This window comes from Idiotropiscis lumnitzeri, chromosome 4 (assembly GCF_059441095.1).
Source record: "Idiotropiscis lumnitzeri isolate Australia: NSW breed Sydney's pygmy pipehorse chromosome 4, RoL_Ilum_1.0, whole genome shotgun sequence".
Lineage (NCBI taxonomy): Eukaryota > Metazoa > Chordata > Actinopteri > Syngnathiformes > Syngnathidae > Idiotropiscis > Idiotropiscis lumnitzeri.
In genome coordinates this window covers 6,166,322-6,182,421 of record NC_142394.1, presented here as the reverse complement: position 1 = coordinate 6,182,421, position 16,100 = coordinate 6,166,322, and the positions used below count along the sequence as shown (strand labels likewise).

Sequence of the window (16,100 nt, the reverse complement as noted above, 5' to 3'; positions counted from 1 at the left end):
GCACGCACAAACACTCTCAAGGGCACGCGCACACACACACACTCACACACAAGCCATAGTTTTGCCTCAAACCAGGAACATGCACGTGTTGAGCTCATGTACTGTACATGCACTATCTTGTGCTCCGTAGTTGCACTAGAACAGCACGGCTTGGTGCAGTCAAGCAGAGAACAGTACATCACTGGACTCAGAAGTTGAGTCACACGATGACCACAGCTTTTTCTCTTGTTGTTCACATCTAACTCTGTAAGTCACTCACATGAGTAACTTTTACTATTCGGTGTTCTCTGACAACCTGGTATGCACTAACTTTTTAAAATATTAATCAGTCCCTACCTGAAAGGCAAAGATGGGCTTAGCACTCGGTGTGAAGTGACGGAAAGCAGAGTCTCCAGTTTGGCAGCTGCTGGTGTCCTGGGTTGTGTCAGGGTGCTCCGGTGTGTTGATGTGTTGTATTCACTCTTAAGGTGACGTAATGGCCTTCTTATTGAGACATGAGGTGCAATTAATTAGGAGTTAGTTGTCCTGTGCTAGCTAATGCTTCTTTCTTTTTCCATCTTCCCCATTGTGGGACTCATACAGGACATCTTTATCTTTATCGTTTTCTATTGCACAGTATCTACATGGCTACGACTCTACTTATTTTCACTGTCCAAACTAGAGATCGTCCAATTCCACTTGTCAACAGCAAATTTTAATCAAAGATGGCATGTGACCCTAAAGGTATTTTTTATGCTGATTAACTCTACTAGTTATTTTAGTTACAGCTGAAAAGCTGCCTAATTAACATATACTTAAAGGTGTTTAAACAAAGGGAAGTGTTGGCATTTGTACTACTGAAAATCTTGCTGCCAGTAACAGTCATAACTGCAAATGAATATCGGCTCCAAAATAGCTTAGGTGCTACGTCTTTTTATTGGATGCGGCAATATTATGCACACATAGTTTCCACTTTGCTTCTGCGGTCCTTCTCTTGCTACTCTGTCTCAAGGGATGGTACTTGATCGGGGCCCGGGGATGCTATAGCTCCGTCACAAATCTGTGTAGCGCCATGTAAGCACCTTCTGCATTTTATTCGATATTCTCAATATTAATAAGTTATTTTCTCAGTCTCAGGCATATCGCTCAAGCCTCCCCGCAGTAATCATGAGCTGTGTCTGTCTCCTTGAAGTAAACTGCCTGATTATTGATTTGTTTTTTTTTTAAAAGTTGTTATTGTGACTTATTATTTGTGAGTGATGCATTCAATGAGGCATGGTTTCCGATGAGGGCTCGTTAGGGACATAATTCAGGAATAGCTCTCACATTTTACTGCGCTCATATACACTAGTGAAGTTTCTGTTGCCCAAACACACAACTGAAACACTCAAACACATAGGTGACATTTTTGTTGGTCATTGACAAAACTGAACTGCAATCATACACACAACTGAAACACATCCATACACATAGGTGAAGCGTTCTCATACACACTAGTGAAATCTTTGCTGCTCATACACACAACTGGATAAGTGAAATGATTTCGTACACACAGACACACTGTTGAAAATGGTGTCATAAACACTACGACAAGCTCACACACAATTTCGAGACTTTTTTATTTAACATATAATGGATGGGTTGGCTGGCAACCAGTTCAGGGTGTGCCCTGCCTACTGCCCAAAGGCAGCTGGAATAGGCTCCAGCACCCCCGCGGCCATTGTGAGGAGAAGCGGTACTGATCATGGATGGATGGATGGATAATGGGTGGGCGGCACAGTGGTCGACTGATTAGCACGTCCACCTTAAAGTGCAGCGGTCCAGGATTCAATTCTGGGCTCGGGTCTTCCTGTGTGGAGTTGGCATGTTCTCCCTGTGCCTGCATGGGTTTTCTCCGGGTACTCCGGTTTCCCTCCTCATTCCAAAAAATATACATGGTAGGTTAATTGAACTCTCTAAATTACCCCAAGGTGTGATTGTGAGTGTGAATGTTTTTTTGTCAATTGTCTGGCAACCAATTGAGGAGGTGACCCACCTACTGCCCGCCGTTTGTTGGGATATGCTCCGGTACGCCCGCAACAATCGTGAAAATAAGCAGCTCTGATTGAAATGCGTATGTGCGCATTCCAGTTGTGTGTCTGGGCAACAAGAGCTTTTCAGTAGTAACTGTGAGACAGATTCCTGAATTATGTCCCGAACAGCATCTCATATTTTTTTCAGTCTCCTTTAAACCCAAAGCACGTACATTATTGTAAGCTACTGCACTAAGGAAAGGGAACCTAAGTTGTATAAAGCGATATATGAACCACTAAGGCCACTATCAAGTTTTGTACAACCGCTCATGTTTTTCATGTAAATAGCTACCAATATGTTATTTTTAGAAGCGTTTGGCGCATGTTCCTTCACAAAATGGAGTGTACATTTCACATTAAAATATCAAGACCGACATTAGTGCGAACACTCGCAGAGGAGATTGTCGCTTGTTCACAGCGTCAAAATGAGAGAGAAGCACGGCAACCGGGAAGAGGGAGGAATAAACAGCCCGGGCAAGACGAGTGCAAAACAGAGACAAAGTGGCAGAGTGTGTGTATGTGTGTATGTGTAGAGAGAGAGAGAGAAAGAGAGCCAGGCCTACTTTTAGCGTGTGATCTAGGCCATTATCTGTGTTAGCACTGGTGGGGCTCGAACAGGCTCAGTGGATTCTGTGCAACAATGCCTTTTATTCCATAGGATCTCATGTGTGTTCGTGTAATGTGTCCCTCACGCCATAGTCAGTCATGTAGTCTAACTATTGCTGTTCCACACATGATGTATGCATGGGTTCGATACGCCTCTGCCTTTTGTTTCTGTGCACGCTCGTGCATGGTTGCAATGTTTTCAACGTGTCTTGTTCTTGTGGCTGTGACTCCTCACGTGCAGCTGTGCACTCTCGCTGTATCACCCCCTGTCGTCAGTCAACCCCCCGTGCTCCAGCAGCGGCCTGAGGGCCTTCATTATGTAAGAAAGACATTACTGCGGAACAGAGGCAGGCAACCCTGATAACCGTGGCAGCCCCTGCCTCATTACAGTACGCCTTAGCCTCCATAACTCACGCAGAGTCAAAGCGTGCAGCTCCATAATGGAGAGCACAGAGGGATTCTAATATTTGAAGGGGTGAATTATTTGTATTTATTATTCTTCATTATTTTTTTTGTTGAGGAAACATCTATTAATCATGTTCTGCTCCCCTGACTTTTTACACACATAAAATCATTTTATTTTCATTGACACACCTTTTAAAATTATGCCACTCCACAGCGGTCCCCTTCCCTCTGGCCCATCGGCTGACCATGAAGGAAGTGTTCGACACTGAGGGCCGACCGAGGGTGGACCTGCTCAAAGCTCACCTCACCAAGGAGGGCCGGCTGGAGGAGGCGGTGGCCCTGCGCATCATCGACGAGGGCGCTGCCATCCTGCGCCAGGAGCGCACCATGTTGGACATTGAGGCCCCAGTAACAGGTAATGTATATTGATCTACAGCACAATATATTGATCTGTTATTGTAATTTAAGTAGGATATAAAATACAAATACAGACTGAACAACTGCAGATCGTCATCAGAGAGACCTGTGCCAATAGTTAGGCGTGAAATGTCCTCAGTATGCCAGAACGCACACCGTGGTGCAGAGCGGCCAGCCAAATTCCCAAACAGGCAAAACAAGATGTGCACCAAATCGAGATGCGCCGGTTTTTACGCTCAAGAGTAGCTACGCTATTCATGAATATAGAGCCCTCAAAGTGGTCGAACGAAATATCTTTTATAGTGTTGACCAACCACAGCCTCAGTGTTGGAAAATTCATTTTATACTCAAACTATTTCAAAGTTCAGTCCACCAGTTTGGTAATTAATTTGTTAAGTTCAGCTAAAAAAATTTTTGAAAGTATGTTCAGCGTTCCAAAAATTAAAAAAAAATTTTTGTAACAATACATTGTTGCCACACATTCAGTCCTGACTAGTAGACAGCTGCAAGTTTCACCCTACAATCTCATGATGAAAATGTTTTGAATTAGGAATCAAAACATAAACGGAACTGTAGTCTGTGATGCGCAAGAACGAATACAATATAAGGTGGGACCCAGGCTGAAGTGAGCTGTCAGACGGACTCCACACTCACTAACGTGGTGCCCATGAGGACACCATGAGTAGCCCACGAGGTTGTCTAAAAATACCTCACCAGTGATAGGACATTGTGATTTTCTTGGAATGTTAGAGAAATGATCATTTACAAAAAATGTAAACACTAGTAGAGAAAAACAAAAGTGTTGGATATAATATTTAGCTTTTTCATAATTATTGTGAGACATTAACATGATCAGGGTATGAAAATGAATCAATTTGATGTATCAAATTATAAACCCTTCTCACTAATCAGTACACAAGAAGTAGCGCTCACTTGCAAAAAGGTTGGTGACCACTTCTCTAACTAAACCCCCTCTCACCATAAAACAATGACCCACCTGCGAATCCCCCCGCTCCCACCTGTATCGCTTGGCCCCATCTCCATTATAGATTGGTTGAAAACAAGCAAAGCTCTGCTCCCATCCCCCAAGGTAAATCTGCAGTTTATATGGATCGTGTTTTTTTTTTTTTTTTTTTTGCAGAACACCCACTTAATGTATTGCCCTTGAATGTGTGAAAACAGAGCTGAAGTTGCTGATGTATTTTCCACCAGTTTATTGAAACCTGGACAAACAGTATAACACATAAACACAATGAGCAGAGCCATGCTTCTTGATAAGCAGAACCAATTCAATGCAAAAATCATGACACAGATGTCACCAATCCAAACATGCTCAACGCCATGACTTTTTGTTTTTATAAATATCTACTCAACAAAGTACCATATTATATATTTGTAATACAACTTTATACAATATTTTGAAATAAATAAAGAAAAAATCTAGTTTATTAAATTATATACCAAAAATATCGTACTAAGGCAAACAAATTAAAGTGATTGGAGGGAGTTGAAAGTCACAACAATATGTATATTTCATTTGAAATATATTTATAGACATATTTTTAAAGAAAACCATTAATACTACAAAAGGTATACTGATTTACTGTAGTTAATTAGATATATCCAGTGTTCACTGGATCACTTTTAATTCTTTTAATTCAATATTGTCCATTCTTTATTAATATAGATATGGTCAAGTAATTAAATAATTTTCTTCCAACATATTGTCAATCACGGTATGGTGACACAATGTTTATCATTGGTGAATATTGGAATGACTTTGCAATGACTTTGCAATGAGTTTGCATTACTTAGCGATTCCCATCCCGGTTGCAGGGTGAGGGCTCAGACAGCAAAAGGTGGAAAAGCCCCCAATCTTATATTGCATTCATTGATTCCTTAATCTGCTCCCCTTTCAATATGAATCATCGTTCTGTTGTACTTTGCTGAGTGTATAATATGCCTCACAATATTCACATGACGGGGAAATGGTGTAAAGCAAAGAGAATATGGAAAGTGGTAGGAGAGGATGGATTGAGATTGATGGAGAGCAAAACAGAAAACAAGTTTCTGAAATGAGAAGACAATCATACTCAGAGACATCTAGGCGCTTGACACCGCTGTGTGTGTATTTATGCAAATATAAGCGGTGAGATGAATCTGTGTCGGTTGTTCCACTGTTGGAACATAGCTTGGCTTTTACAGGTATTCCTCTCAGGGGGAAAACGAAAGAAAAGCAGATGTAGAGATGGTCGAATAGAAGGTGTTTAGTGCAGAGGTTCTTCAATGTGCTGCTTCCGGCTTCCAGAAATATTGAACTGCTATTCAAAGTTCTTTTACAGCTAAAAAAAATCCAAGAGCCTACCTCAGAGGACTTTTGTCTGAGCCAGAAGAAATGCTTCTTAACAATTTACAGATAAAGCTGTGACAAATTAGTGCAGGTTTTCACATATGAAACTAAAAAGAAAAGAACATCTCTAAAACGAACTGATAAACTGGTTGATAGAAGAAAATATGGAATATTAAGGCCTTGGGAGAAATACAGTAGATAAAAAGTGGACGACAGTATATAAAATCTAATGAGATAAGCGCAAGGTTTTGGCATTTACTTTTTTGCTGCCTAACTGGGTCTGGCAAGTTAGAGAGAATTCTAAATAATTCCACGTTCTGATTTGGCACAGTATAAGGAGACGGCTGAGAAAGCTGACGATGAAGACTTATCTTCCAGCTGTGTCCAAAGGACGCATCCCATCATCAAAAGAATGGATTAACTAGATGAAAATCAAAATTACAATGGCCCAGCAAGAGCCCATAGCAACAGTAAATGCAATGTGTGGGGTGAACTGAAGTGGAGATTTGCAGTACGTATGCAACCGAAAAATCCCACTTTCCTCACCATATAAGTTTGGGTCTAAAGTGAGTTGAGAAGAATTTGCCATTATTTCAGTATTCATTTTTTTGGGGTGACATTTTTCTTTGGTGTTGAGCTGTGTATGCAGAATTGACATGTTTACACCACAAAAGGTGTCCCTTTGCAGAACTTTGTTGCATGCCGAAATTTCACACAGGTCATTTTCAATTTCCAGGTCAATCGAAAACAGGATACAAAAATGACAGGCAAAAAGATTGCGACTTGATGAAGGGACAGACAGATGTCAGTAATTAGACAGATGCAAAAGATGCAAAGTGAAGCCGCTGCAGCGGGGAACAAAAGCAAACAGATGGTGAGAGAGGGGATGTCATATGCTGAAAGTCTTTCACAATTTGAAGAAGGCTCGTTTGAGGTGGTTTAGTCCACATGAATATGAAATGTAACATGTATATTTGAAGAAAAAGGAATAGTGTAGGACAGGTTCACTGACTGACATCAAAATTACACAAAGGGTCACTTTTAGTAGGAAACCTTTCATTTACATTTTGTTATGGTTTGTTTGAGGCAAATAAAACTACATTCGTGCTATATGGTTGAAGTGACACAATTCCTACTTGGATCTATTTAGATATGCGTGACGTCTGCAGAAAAAACAAATACTGCATGGGGCTCGGTCCAAATGTGGATGAAAATCACAGAGTCATCAGTTTGCTGATTTGTACTCTGTTTGTTATAAACATGCAAATAAACTTGACCCGCTGTAAAGAACATTAAATAACGACAATAATTGCTGACGGCAGCCAGCAGAGTAATGCTGAGGGTACGCTCAGTCAGCCCAGGCCAATAAAACAGTATGTCATCTTTAATATTTGGACTGTGGGTTAGTGTTTACTTCTTTTGTCACTTGTGGACTTCATTATGTCGTTTCATGAATTCCGTGAATGACAGCACAACCATACTGTATTGGATGTGTCACATAAATGTCAAGAAAAAATTTGATAGATCTGTCATATGTCATTCGCAGTGTGTGGAGATATCCACGGGCAGTTCTTCGACCTGATGAAGTTGTTTGAAGTGGGAGGTTCACCTGCCAACACGCGCTACCTCTTCCTGGGGGACTATGTGGACAGGGGTTACTTCAGTATTGAGGTAAGAACGTATCTACAGTGGACCCCTCTATTAGCGGGTGATAATGGCTGCAAAGAGCGATTGACTAACGCTTTCCTTGAAGTGATGGGAATTGTCTTTGTTAGTAGATTCAACTATAAATAGTATACCACAAATCAAACTATGATTCACAGACCCTTTATTAGTCTTCCAAATGCTTACTAATCATCATCACACATTGCTGGACCCTTAGAAATACAGTACAGAGAACATCTTACAGATAAGCGCACACCTGCATGTGAATAGTGATGATGATGATGATGATGATGAATTACTGGTGTCCGGTGTAAAGCAGTGAAGAATTGCACAGGAGTTAGATCATTTATGCCGATGCTCCTGGGGCGGCTTGTACTGGTGGCCGTTAAGAATGGTTAACAGAGTTTTTTTTTCCCCCTTTGCTGGAGCCATACGCATAGTCACAACACCAACTGGTTTTAGTCGTTCAATTTAGCGATGTTCTATTGAACTGCAGATACTGATCCCATGTGTTTTGCTGCTGTGTTTAGTCCTCGTTTGGTAGCCAGTTTGGTGACACGATTGTGAGAGGCAAAACAGCTGTAGAAAATGTGGACAGTGACATCTTATCTATCCACTTGCGCTGACTGTCAGGTAGAATTTTAGAAACCTAACACGGTTGCTGTTAATTGTTTCAGTGTCTGTAGACGGAACTTCCATTTTTTTTTTTGGAGCAGGCAACTAGTTTAATGTTATGTTGGCGTGCTACCAGATGTGACCATACAATAAATATTATACATATTAGACAACATTAGACAATATTTTGCCATGAAAGTAAGAAGAAGGTGCGAACTGTGAATTTGGAGAGGTCCTGCATTTTGTGGTTGTGGTTGTAGTTTGCAGTGGTGTAAAACAGCCACCAAGCCACCAGATTGTTTTTATATCTCTATCCACTGACTAGACTGATTCAAATAATACAGTGAAAAAAAAGAATAGGAAATGATTGGATTGGCCATGTGTCTCTATGCAATAGACGCAAGTGCATGAAGACATTTCTGTGATCACATTGTCTGGCTGAAGTGAACCGTGATAAACCGTGAGTGTTATGTCATTGACAGTTTGAGGTGAGCAAAATTGAGTCCACCTTTGTGACAATCGTCAAGGGCAGATAGTCCTAATGTAGAGCAGTTACGCTTGTTGAGAATATCAGCTGGGATAATTTTTGCTCTAGATTCATTTTATTTCAGTTGATTGAAACACATATAAAGTTCAAGTCTGTATTTTGTGTGCGAGGATAAATACACAGACAATTGCGTGATGCGATTCTTGAAGATTAACCTTTGTTTGTCCATTTACCCATCGGAACTCTTTTGTATCTACATATCATGTCATTCATTTAATTCTTTCTCTTTCCCGGTGAACATTTAGTGTGTGCTGTACCTGTGGTCACTGAAAATCCTCTACCCAAAGACACTCTTTCTTCTACGGGGAAACCATGAATGTAGACATCTGACGGAATATTTCACCTTCAAACAAGAATGTGAGTCAGCCATTTGTTCCCTCGAAATGTCACTTGCGTGTTCTTCCTTTAAGTCATTGCCACTTCTGCAACGTGATTTCTTAGTTATTCACTCAAGCACTTTTCTCCACAGTGTTGCGTTTTAGTGATCATTTTATCCAATTACTATTTGGGCTGCACAGTGATTTAGTGGTTAGTACATGTGCCTTGTAGTCCAGAGGATCTGGATTCAAATAAGAATTTTGACTTTGCATGCATTTATCCAGCTTCCTCTCACATTCCAAAAACACCTTTAGGCCCTTTTTCATTACAGGATTCCCATTGGTCAAAAATACAGCCCTCCATTGTAACGGCCCCAAAGAAGTGTAATGGAAAAACGACCACACTGGGTGGAACCAAGAAGTTTCGTGGTCGAACCGCAACAATGGAAAAGGGCCTTTAATGATCCGAATGGGTGAATCTGAGCAGGGTTCTAAATGAACTTTTATGCTCACGAGACAATATGGCTGGTCACCCTCTAAAGTTACCAGACTATCAGAATTTCCACTAAGCAATTTCTTTTGAAACTATAACTCTCTCCCTCCATATATATATATATATATATATATATATATATATATATATATATATATATATATATATATATATATACAGTGCATAGGGGGTAGATAAACACATGAAAATGCCTGTGCAGTAATACCATTGTCTTGATACTGGATTAAATGTGCTACTCCATCCCCCCCATTTCTTGACCACGTTCCTAGCTGAGTCCTTCACCCTTCATTTCCCACAATGGAGAATTCTTCATCTTTCTTTGAGCTCATTCTTCCATCACTTTCCCATATCATCTCTGCGCCTTTTCTCTGACTCCGTTCTGCCTGTGAGTCCTGTCCAAGAGTGGATGATTAGCAGCAAATTAATTTGGCCCACAATGATTGGCTCTGGGACTTCCTCCTCTGTGTCTGATTGGCCAAGGGACGAGGAAGCTAATTTCCCCTGGTGCTCTTGGCGAATGGTGGTCGGCACTGGTCGCCCTCAATCACCATCTGCTGTGTGCGTGTGCGTTTGTAATATCTTCTGAAATGTTTGTGTGTGTGTGTGTGTGTGGGTGAGAGTGTGTGTGCATGAGAGAGAGAGCGAGAGAGAGAGAGAGAACGAGGAAAAGAGCTGACACCTGGCAATAATGATCTCTTGTTATACACGAGGCACATGGAGAGGACGACAATGACACTCTTGGCAGACACGCACACACATTCACAGCACCATGCTCACACACACAAATGCTGAACTGTTCCAATGCTAACCTTGATTGGAGTAGGCTCCCTGTCCTCAACTGCTTTCTTTTCCTCCCACTCTTCACTAATGTTGACCCCCATCTTTTCTTCTCTCTTGTATCTTTTCCAAGTGTCCTCCTTCTCTCTTCATTAAATTATTATCCTGACATCCTTGCATCTCAAATCCGCCCATCTATTCCTTTTTGAATTTTTTTTCACCGTTCTGCTATTTTAATCCAGTGATTTTGTTTTTGTGTTGGGACGCATTGTAAGGACTGTGTGTAAATGTACTTTCAAGATACATCCTGTTGGATGTCATAAGTGGTATTGCTGCCAAATCAAAGGAGGATTTGTTTTTAGAACAAAACAATCTGCCTCGCAGTGTCTCTGCGCTGCTTCATGCTCATATTTAGGTCAGATTTTTACTCCCTGAAAACAGAATTGAAATTGAAAGCCGATATTGTAACCATGCCGTGTTATGCGTTGTATATGTTTTCATCTGTGCATAAATTATCGACTAATGAAAGTCACTTAATGCTTTTATCTCTCTTTCTTTCTTTCGTTCTTATTTTATACTTTTACTTGGATCCAATAACCAACACACTTTGTGACAAACTGGCCGTTTAAAGCACATCCAAAATACATTTGGAGCTTCTCTCAACTTGTGTCCCCTAATATCCCGTAGGTAAGATTAAATATTCGGAGCAGGTGTATGACTCCTGCATGGAGGCGTTTGATTGCCTGCCCCTCGCAGCCCTGATGAACCAGCAGTTTCTCTGCGTGCACGGGGGCCTTTCACCAGAGATCCACACACTGGACGACATCAAAAAGGTACACAAGACCGCAACCTCGCTGCACACGTTGAACTAACCTCACTCTGCTTTGTTCATATCTGTTGCATCAAAATTTGCCGTTATCAAGATATTGAAAGACATTAATTAAGGGTGATTGAGTCCTCTGTTAAGGACATATTCTCCCAGATTTTCATTCGGGCCACTCTCAGGTTTCAACAAGTCACACTTCTTTGGTGTTTGCACAAAAATTTCTAAGTTGCATATGGTGGGTGTGTCAGATGTCTGGACAGCACAATTGGAAGCAAACGATGATCTTTAATTTCTTTCCAGGAATAAAGTAATCTTTTTTTTTAAATGTGTTTTTTTGGCTTCCTAAGCTTCTCAAAGCTGAAACTAACCTACTGAAGTGCAGTCATAAAGTCATAGTCCATCCACCCATCTAGAGTATTTCCTTTATCGGGTTGCATGTGGCCCGGATCCCATTCTAGCTGACTTTACCCAAGAAGCACGTTATACCCAACCACTGAGCCATTATTCAATACAGCCACTCACCTCACACTCATACCTACAATATGGACGATATAGAGTTAGTTTTGATTCCAGTAAATCTTTTTATGAGAAACGCATCTTGATCATTAATATAAATCTATTGTAATGATATTACTGTCTATATTATGTATTGGTCATCCATTCATCCCTTATCTGAATCGCTTCTCCTCATGAGGGTCGCAGGGGTGCTATCCCAGCTGTCTTTGGGCAGTAGGCGGTGGACACCCTGAACTGGTTGCCAGCCAATAGCCGGCACACAGAGACGAACAACCATCTGCGCTCACACTCATACCTAAGGGCAATTTCGAGTGTCCAATCAACCTGCCATGCATGTTTTTGAAAGCCACATTTCCATCGTTTCTGTTTTTCATGTCTTCAGTTGTATTTTTTTTTGTCTGGACCAATAAATAAAACACGACATATTGAATAAAATGCAAAACTCCACACATGACATGGCGATATCGAGAGAACACGCACTTCCTCCTCCAATGGCAGTGTTTCCATGGTGAATGTTCTGGTGTGACATGATGACATCCTCTACCTCCTGTTTGGTGGAGGTTGCTACAGGAGGGTCTACGTGTTTGCTGTTCGATACTGTGATTTACCTGACATGTGCTAGTGTGTTTGTTTTTGTGTGTGTCGGGGAAATGGGTGTATTCCTAACGGCTCTCATGGTGTACAAGACTTATGTCGATGTGCTTTTGTGTGTCAATTGTGTGTCCTAGTTGGACCGATTCAAGGAGCCTCCGGCGTTTGGGCCCATGTGTGACTTGTTGTGGGCAGACCCACTTGAAGATTTTGGCAATGAGAAGACCCAAGAGTACTTTGGACACAACACAGTCAGAGGCTGCTCCTATTTCTATAGGTAAAACCAAATGGCCTTTGCATCCCACAATGTCCAAAGTCCGCAAGCGTTGTATGCTGTTGCTCCAGTATGACACAACCGAACAGGCTGGTAGTACATGATGTTATGACTTGAATTTACAAATTAGGAGTTTCATATATGTTTAAAGTGTACCTAAAGCTATTCATTTGGGATATTATAGCGATGAGAAAGTGGGTGTTTCCTCCTATGATCCAAGATCCAATAACCATCACTAGGATTAGCGCTGGAGACACAAATCTTGGCCAGTTCGTACACACACATTAACACACACAGACACACGGTTATGAGATTAAACACATAAACACAGCGCGCTTGCAAACACATGCACGCAGTTCTGTTTCGACATGAAATGATATCCCACGATCCCAAGGGAAGCTGCACGGTTCTGTTGCTATGACGACTGGCTACCCCTGCCAGATACAGAGTGATATTAAGATACAGTGAGAGAAGAGGGAGCGCAACATTGGAGAAGTGCATGATGGTGTTGGTGGTGAGGCGAGGAGATAAAAGATGCACAGAAAACTGTCAAAACGGAGAAATGGAACAAGACAAGCAGCACTTTAAAGAGGGATGAAGCGCTCTTTCTATTTGCTGTGGTGTTCTTGGTGAAGAAGTTGTTCATATGACATGAGATTTCTAGCAAAGACAGTGATTTTCTTCAAGTTCAGAAGGAGCTATTTTATTGAAGATATTGACATAATATCCATGGCCCCAGCAACATTACAACCACGTCCTTTCTTTACATTTTTCTATCGCTTGCCTTTAAAGCAGGCATTAAAATTGATGATGTTGTCGTGGCTTTTATTCACATTCACTGACTTGATTTTACTCCTCTCCATCGTTGATTCCAGTTACCCAGCAGTGTGTGAGTTTTTACAGACCAACAACTTGCTTTCCATCATCAGAGCACATGAAGCACAGGATGCTGGGTAAGATGACTGCACATCACTGTAAACAGTTCCTTTGCTGCCATCGGGCTCCGAAAGGTCTAAAATCAATTGCTTTATCTCAAACCTCCCCATACTTTACATTCCAAATGTGGCTTCAGATTTATGTTTATGCACTTTTGACGTTCTATCAACGATCACGTTGCCGTAAGTTAGATTTGTAATTCTATAGTTTTAATCATGTTTCCTCTTTGGCATTGGTTGTACTCTTCTGTGGTGGCATCACACAAAAAAAGCCAAATGAAAAAAAAAGGACACACTTGTGGCCTTAATCCCTTAGATCAGGTTGGGGAACCTACATGCTGTGAGACATTTACACAAGAGTATTTGAGCCAGACCACCATACAAATTGCAAAACAAAAAAATTGTTTGATCCTTGCTTGTTTTTTTAAAAAAATAAATGATGGTCTTCACGAGACTTTAAATGGCACCTGATAGGAAAATGAAAATGGCTTAAGAGCATCTGTTTGAGATCCCCGCTAAATTAAAGTCTCATGAGATGGTGTCAGACATGTGTGACGTTTCACAACTGCAGTTGGACTCCCAATGGTACAACCTCATGGATGATTTTGCATGCTAAAACAGGACACTGGAGTAAGCCTGCTTTGTTAAAAATCATTCAGTAGGAACCAGGGTTATGCTCATTTTGGATTTTTTTATTTCCGTTACTTTTTATTTTGTTTTGACTTTTGTTTTAATTTTACATTCAGTTAGTTTTAGTTATTTTTTTAGCAAATTTATAGTTTTTAATTGCTTATATTTTCCAAAATGCTTCGTCTGAAGGATGAACCGTAATATAGCGTGTGGAAACTACAGTATGTTAAAATGTTAACTTTGAAAATGATCATTAAAATAGCAAAGCTAGTAATGAGCCAACCCTAACCCAAATGTACTGTACATTTATCGTTTGCAAGTGAAGCTTCAGTTAGAACGGCCTGAGCAGCTATCCTGATATAAAAGCGGAAAAAATAATACATTGAGAATATAAAGTGGGGTAAAAACATTCTCTCTGACCCATAGTCTGACCTCCCCCCTGACCCCAACATCTGTTATGTGTGAAATAAAAATCCTCTCGATGTAATGCGGCAATTAAGGCAGCACTATTCCACTTGTTGTCGCTGCTGTTGTCTTTGTTCAGTTTGGTAAACCCATTAGTAACATTTTATCAACCACCCACTATTTATTTGGGTCGTGGTCCGCGAGTCTTTATATTTCTGCAATTCATGGTTTATACCCTTTGATAAGGAAACAAAGCAACTTCACAATATTCAGGCCACCAACCTTTAACTCTGTGACAATGTCCTTATAGGTACCGTATGTACAGAAAGAGTCAGACAACAGGTTTCCCATCACTCATCACCATCTTCTCAGCTCCAAACTACTTGGATGTGTATAATAACAAAGGTAACACTCACAAGAATACGAATACACACTCACATATGTATTTAATAGGATTAAAAAAAAAAGTTGAGATAAAGTGCATGAATGTGTTTGTGTGTACGCATGTTTGTGTTTCCAGCGGCGGTGCTGAAATACGAGAACAACGTAATGAACATCCGTCAGTTCAACTGCTCTCCTCACCCGTACTGGCTGCCTAACTTCATGGACGTCTTCACCTGGTCTCTGCCTTTTGTGGGGGAAAAGGGTACACACACACATGCACAGTATTATGTTGCATTTTTATCTAGCACCCTTTCCAATGACGTCACTGACTTATTCACCCAGCGTAGTAAATGCTGTTAGATGTAATATTACACATGTTTATACACTTTTAACGTTTAAGCACTTAACAGTGGAAGAGATAAAGTGAACAGGATTATGTTACAGAAATGTAGCAGGAAGCAAGAAGGTGAACATTTTGTGAGGATGTGAATAAAGGTGTAGATAAAAGAATGTACAGTATTCTCTTTGTTGGATTCTCTATGTGATTGTCCCTCAACCAGAATCATAATGGCGAAGCATATCTGGTTGTCAAACAGCAAGGAGGCAGCCACCAAAGCTCCCTCTATTTTCCATGCGTATGAGCATTGACACAAACTCCTTGAGCAAAAAAAAATAAATGATATATGTATAATTCCCTGTGACAAATTTATTATTATAAATAGATCATATGGGATTTAAATTGAAAGTTTTGGCTGATATGTTACGGGAATCAGTAAAGTATTTTCTTACAATTTGCGACCGTCAAGCTGCTTGGTCTTAGGATGACAGCTCACACTTTACTCTGTAGGTGTTATTTAAAATGAATAAGTCCGACAGTGAATACAACCCAAAACATTCACCATCCATTCGCTTCAAGTCACTTTTTGAAGCTGACTGCCATAAAACCAACACGTGTCCATCCAGCCCTGAACTGTCTCACTCATTTCATTGTTGGCCAACAAAAACCTTAAGTGGAACGAATCACGCGGTTTATTGAGCTATATTGTGACCCGTTATCCACTTAACTCCAAGAAAGCTTGCTTGGCCATCAAGTTTGAGAGGGACAAGGACTCAACTGAGCTGCCACATTAAAAATGATGAGGATATTGGCAATGTGACAAGTGGACATTGCGAACACCGGCTAATGCTGCGTCACCAGTTGACATGTTGTCAAACACGTGGCAATTATCTGCCAACTATTTTTGGTTGTATTCACATAAAATGAATGTTAGTGGG

General features: G+C 40.7%; 1 protein-coding gene across 2 annotated transcripts in view; it reads left to right on the top strand.

Moving 5' to 3' along the window:
* The window catches only part of LOC148337938 (protein phosphatase 3 catalytic subunit alpha-like), a 35,584-nt gene that overhangs the window by 11,261 nt on the left and 8,223 nt on the right, over positions 1-16,100 (top strand). For both annotated transcript variants that reach the window (XM_088293648.1, XM_088293647.1), the window contains exons 2-9: positions 3,277-3,477; positions 7,376-7,500; positions 8,902-9,013; positions 10,952-11,097; positions 12,335-12,474; positions 13,347-13,424; positions 14,752-14,846; positions 14,962-15,087. In XM_088293648.1, coding sequence (XP_088149774.1) covers positions 3,277-3,477; positions 7,376-7,500; positions 8,902-9,013; positions 10,952-11,097; positions 12,335-12,474; positions 13,347-13,424; positions 14,752-14,846; positions 14,962-15,087 — 1,023 coding nt within the window. The remainder of the gene's footprint in view (positions 1-3,276; positions 3,478-7,375; positions 7,501-8,901; positions 9,014-10,951; positions 11,098-12,334; positions 12,475-13,346; positions 13,425-14,751; positions 14,847-14,961; positions 15,088-16,100) is intronic.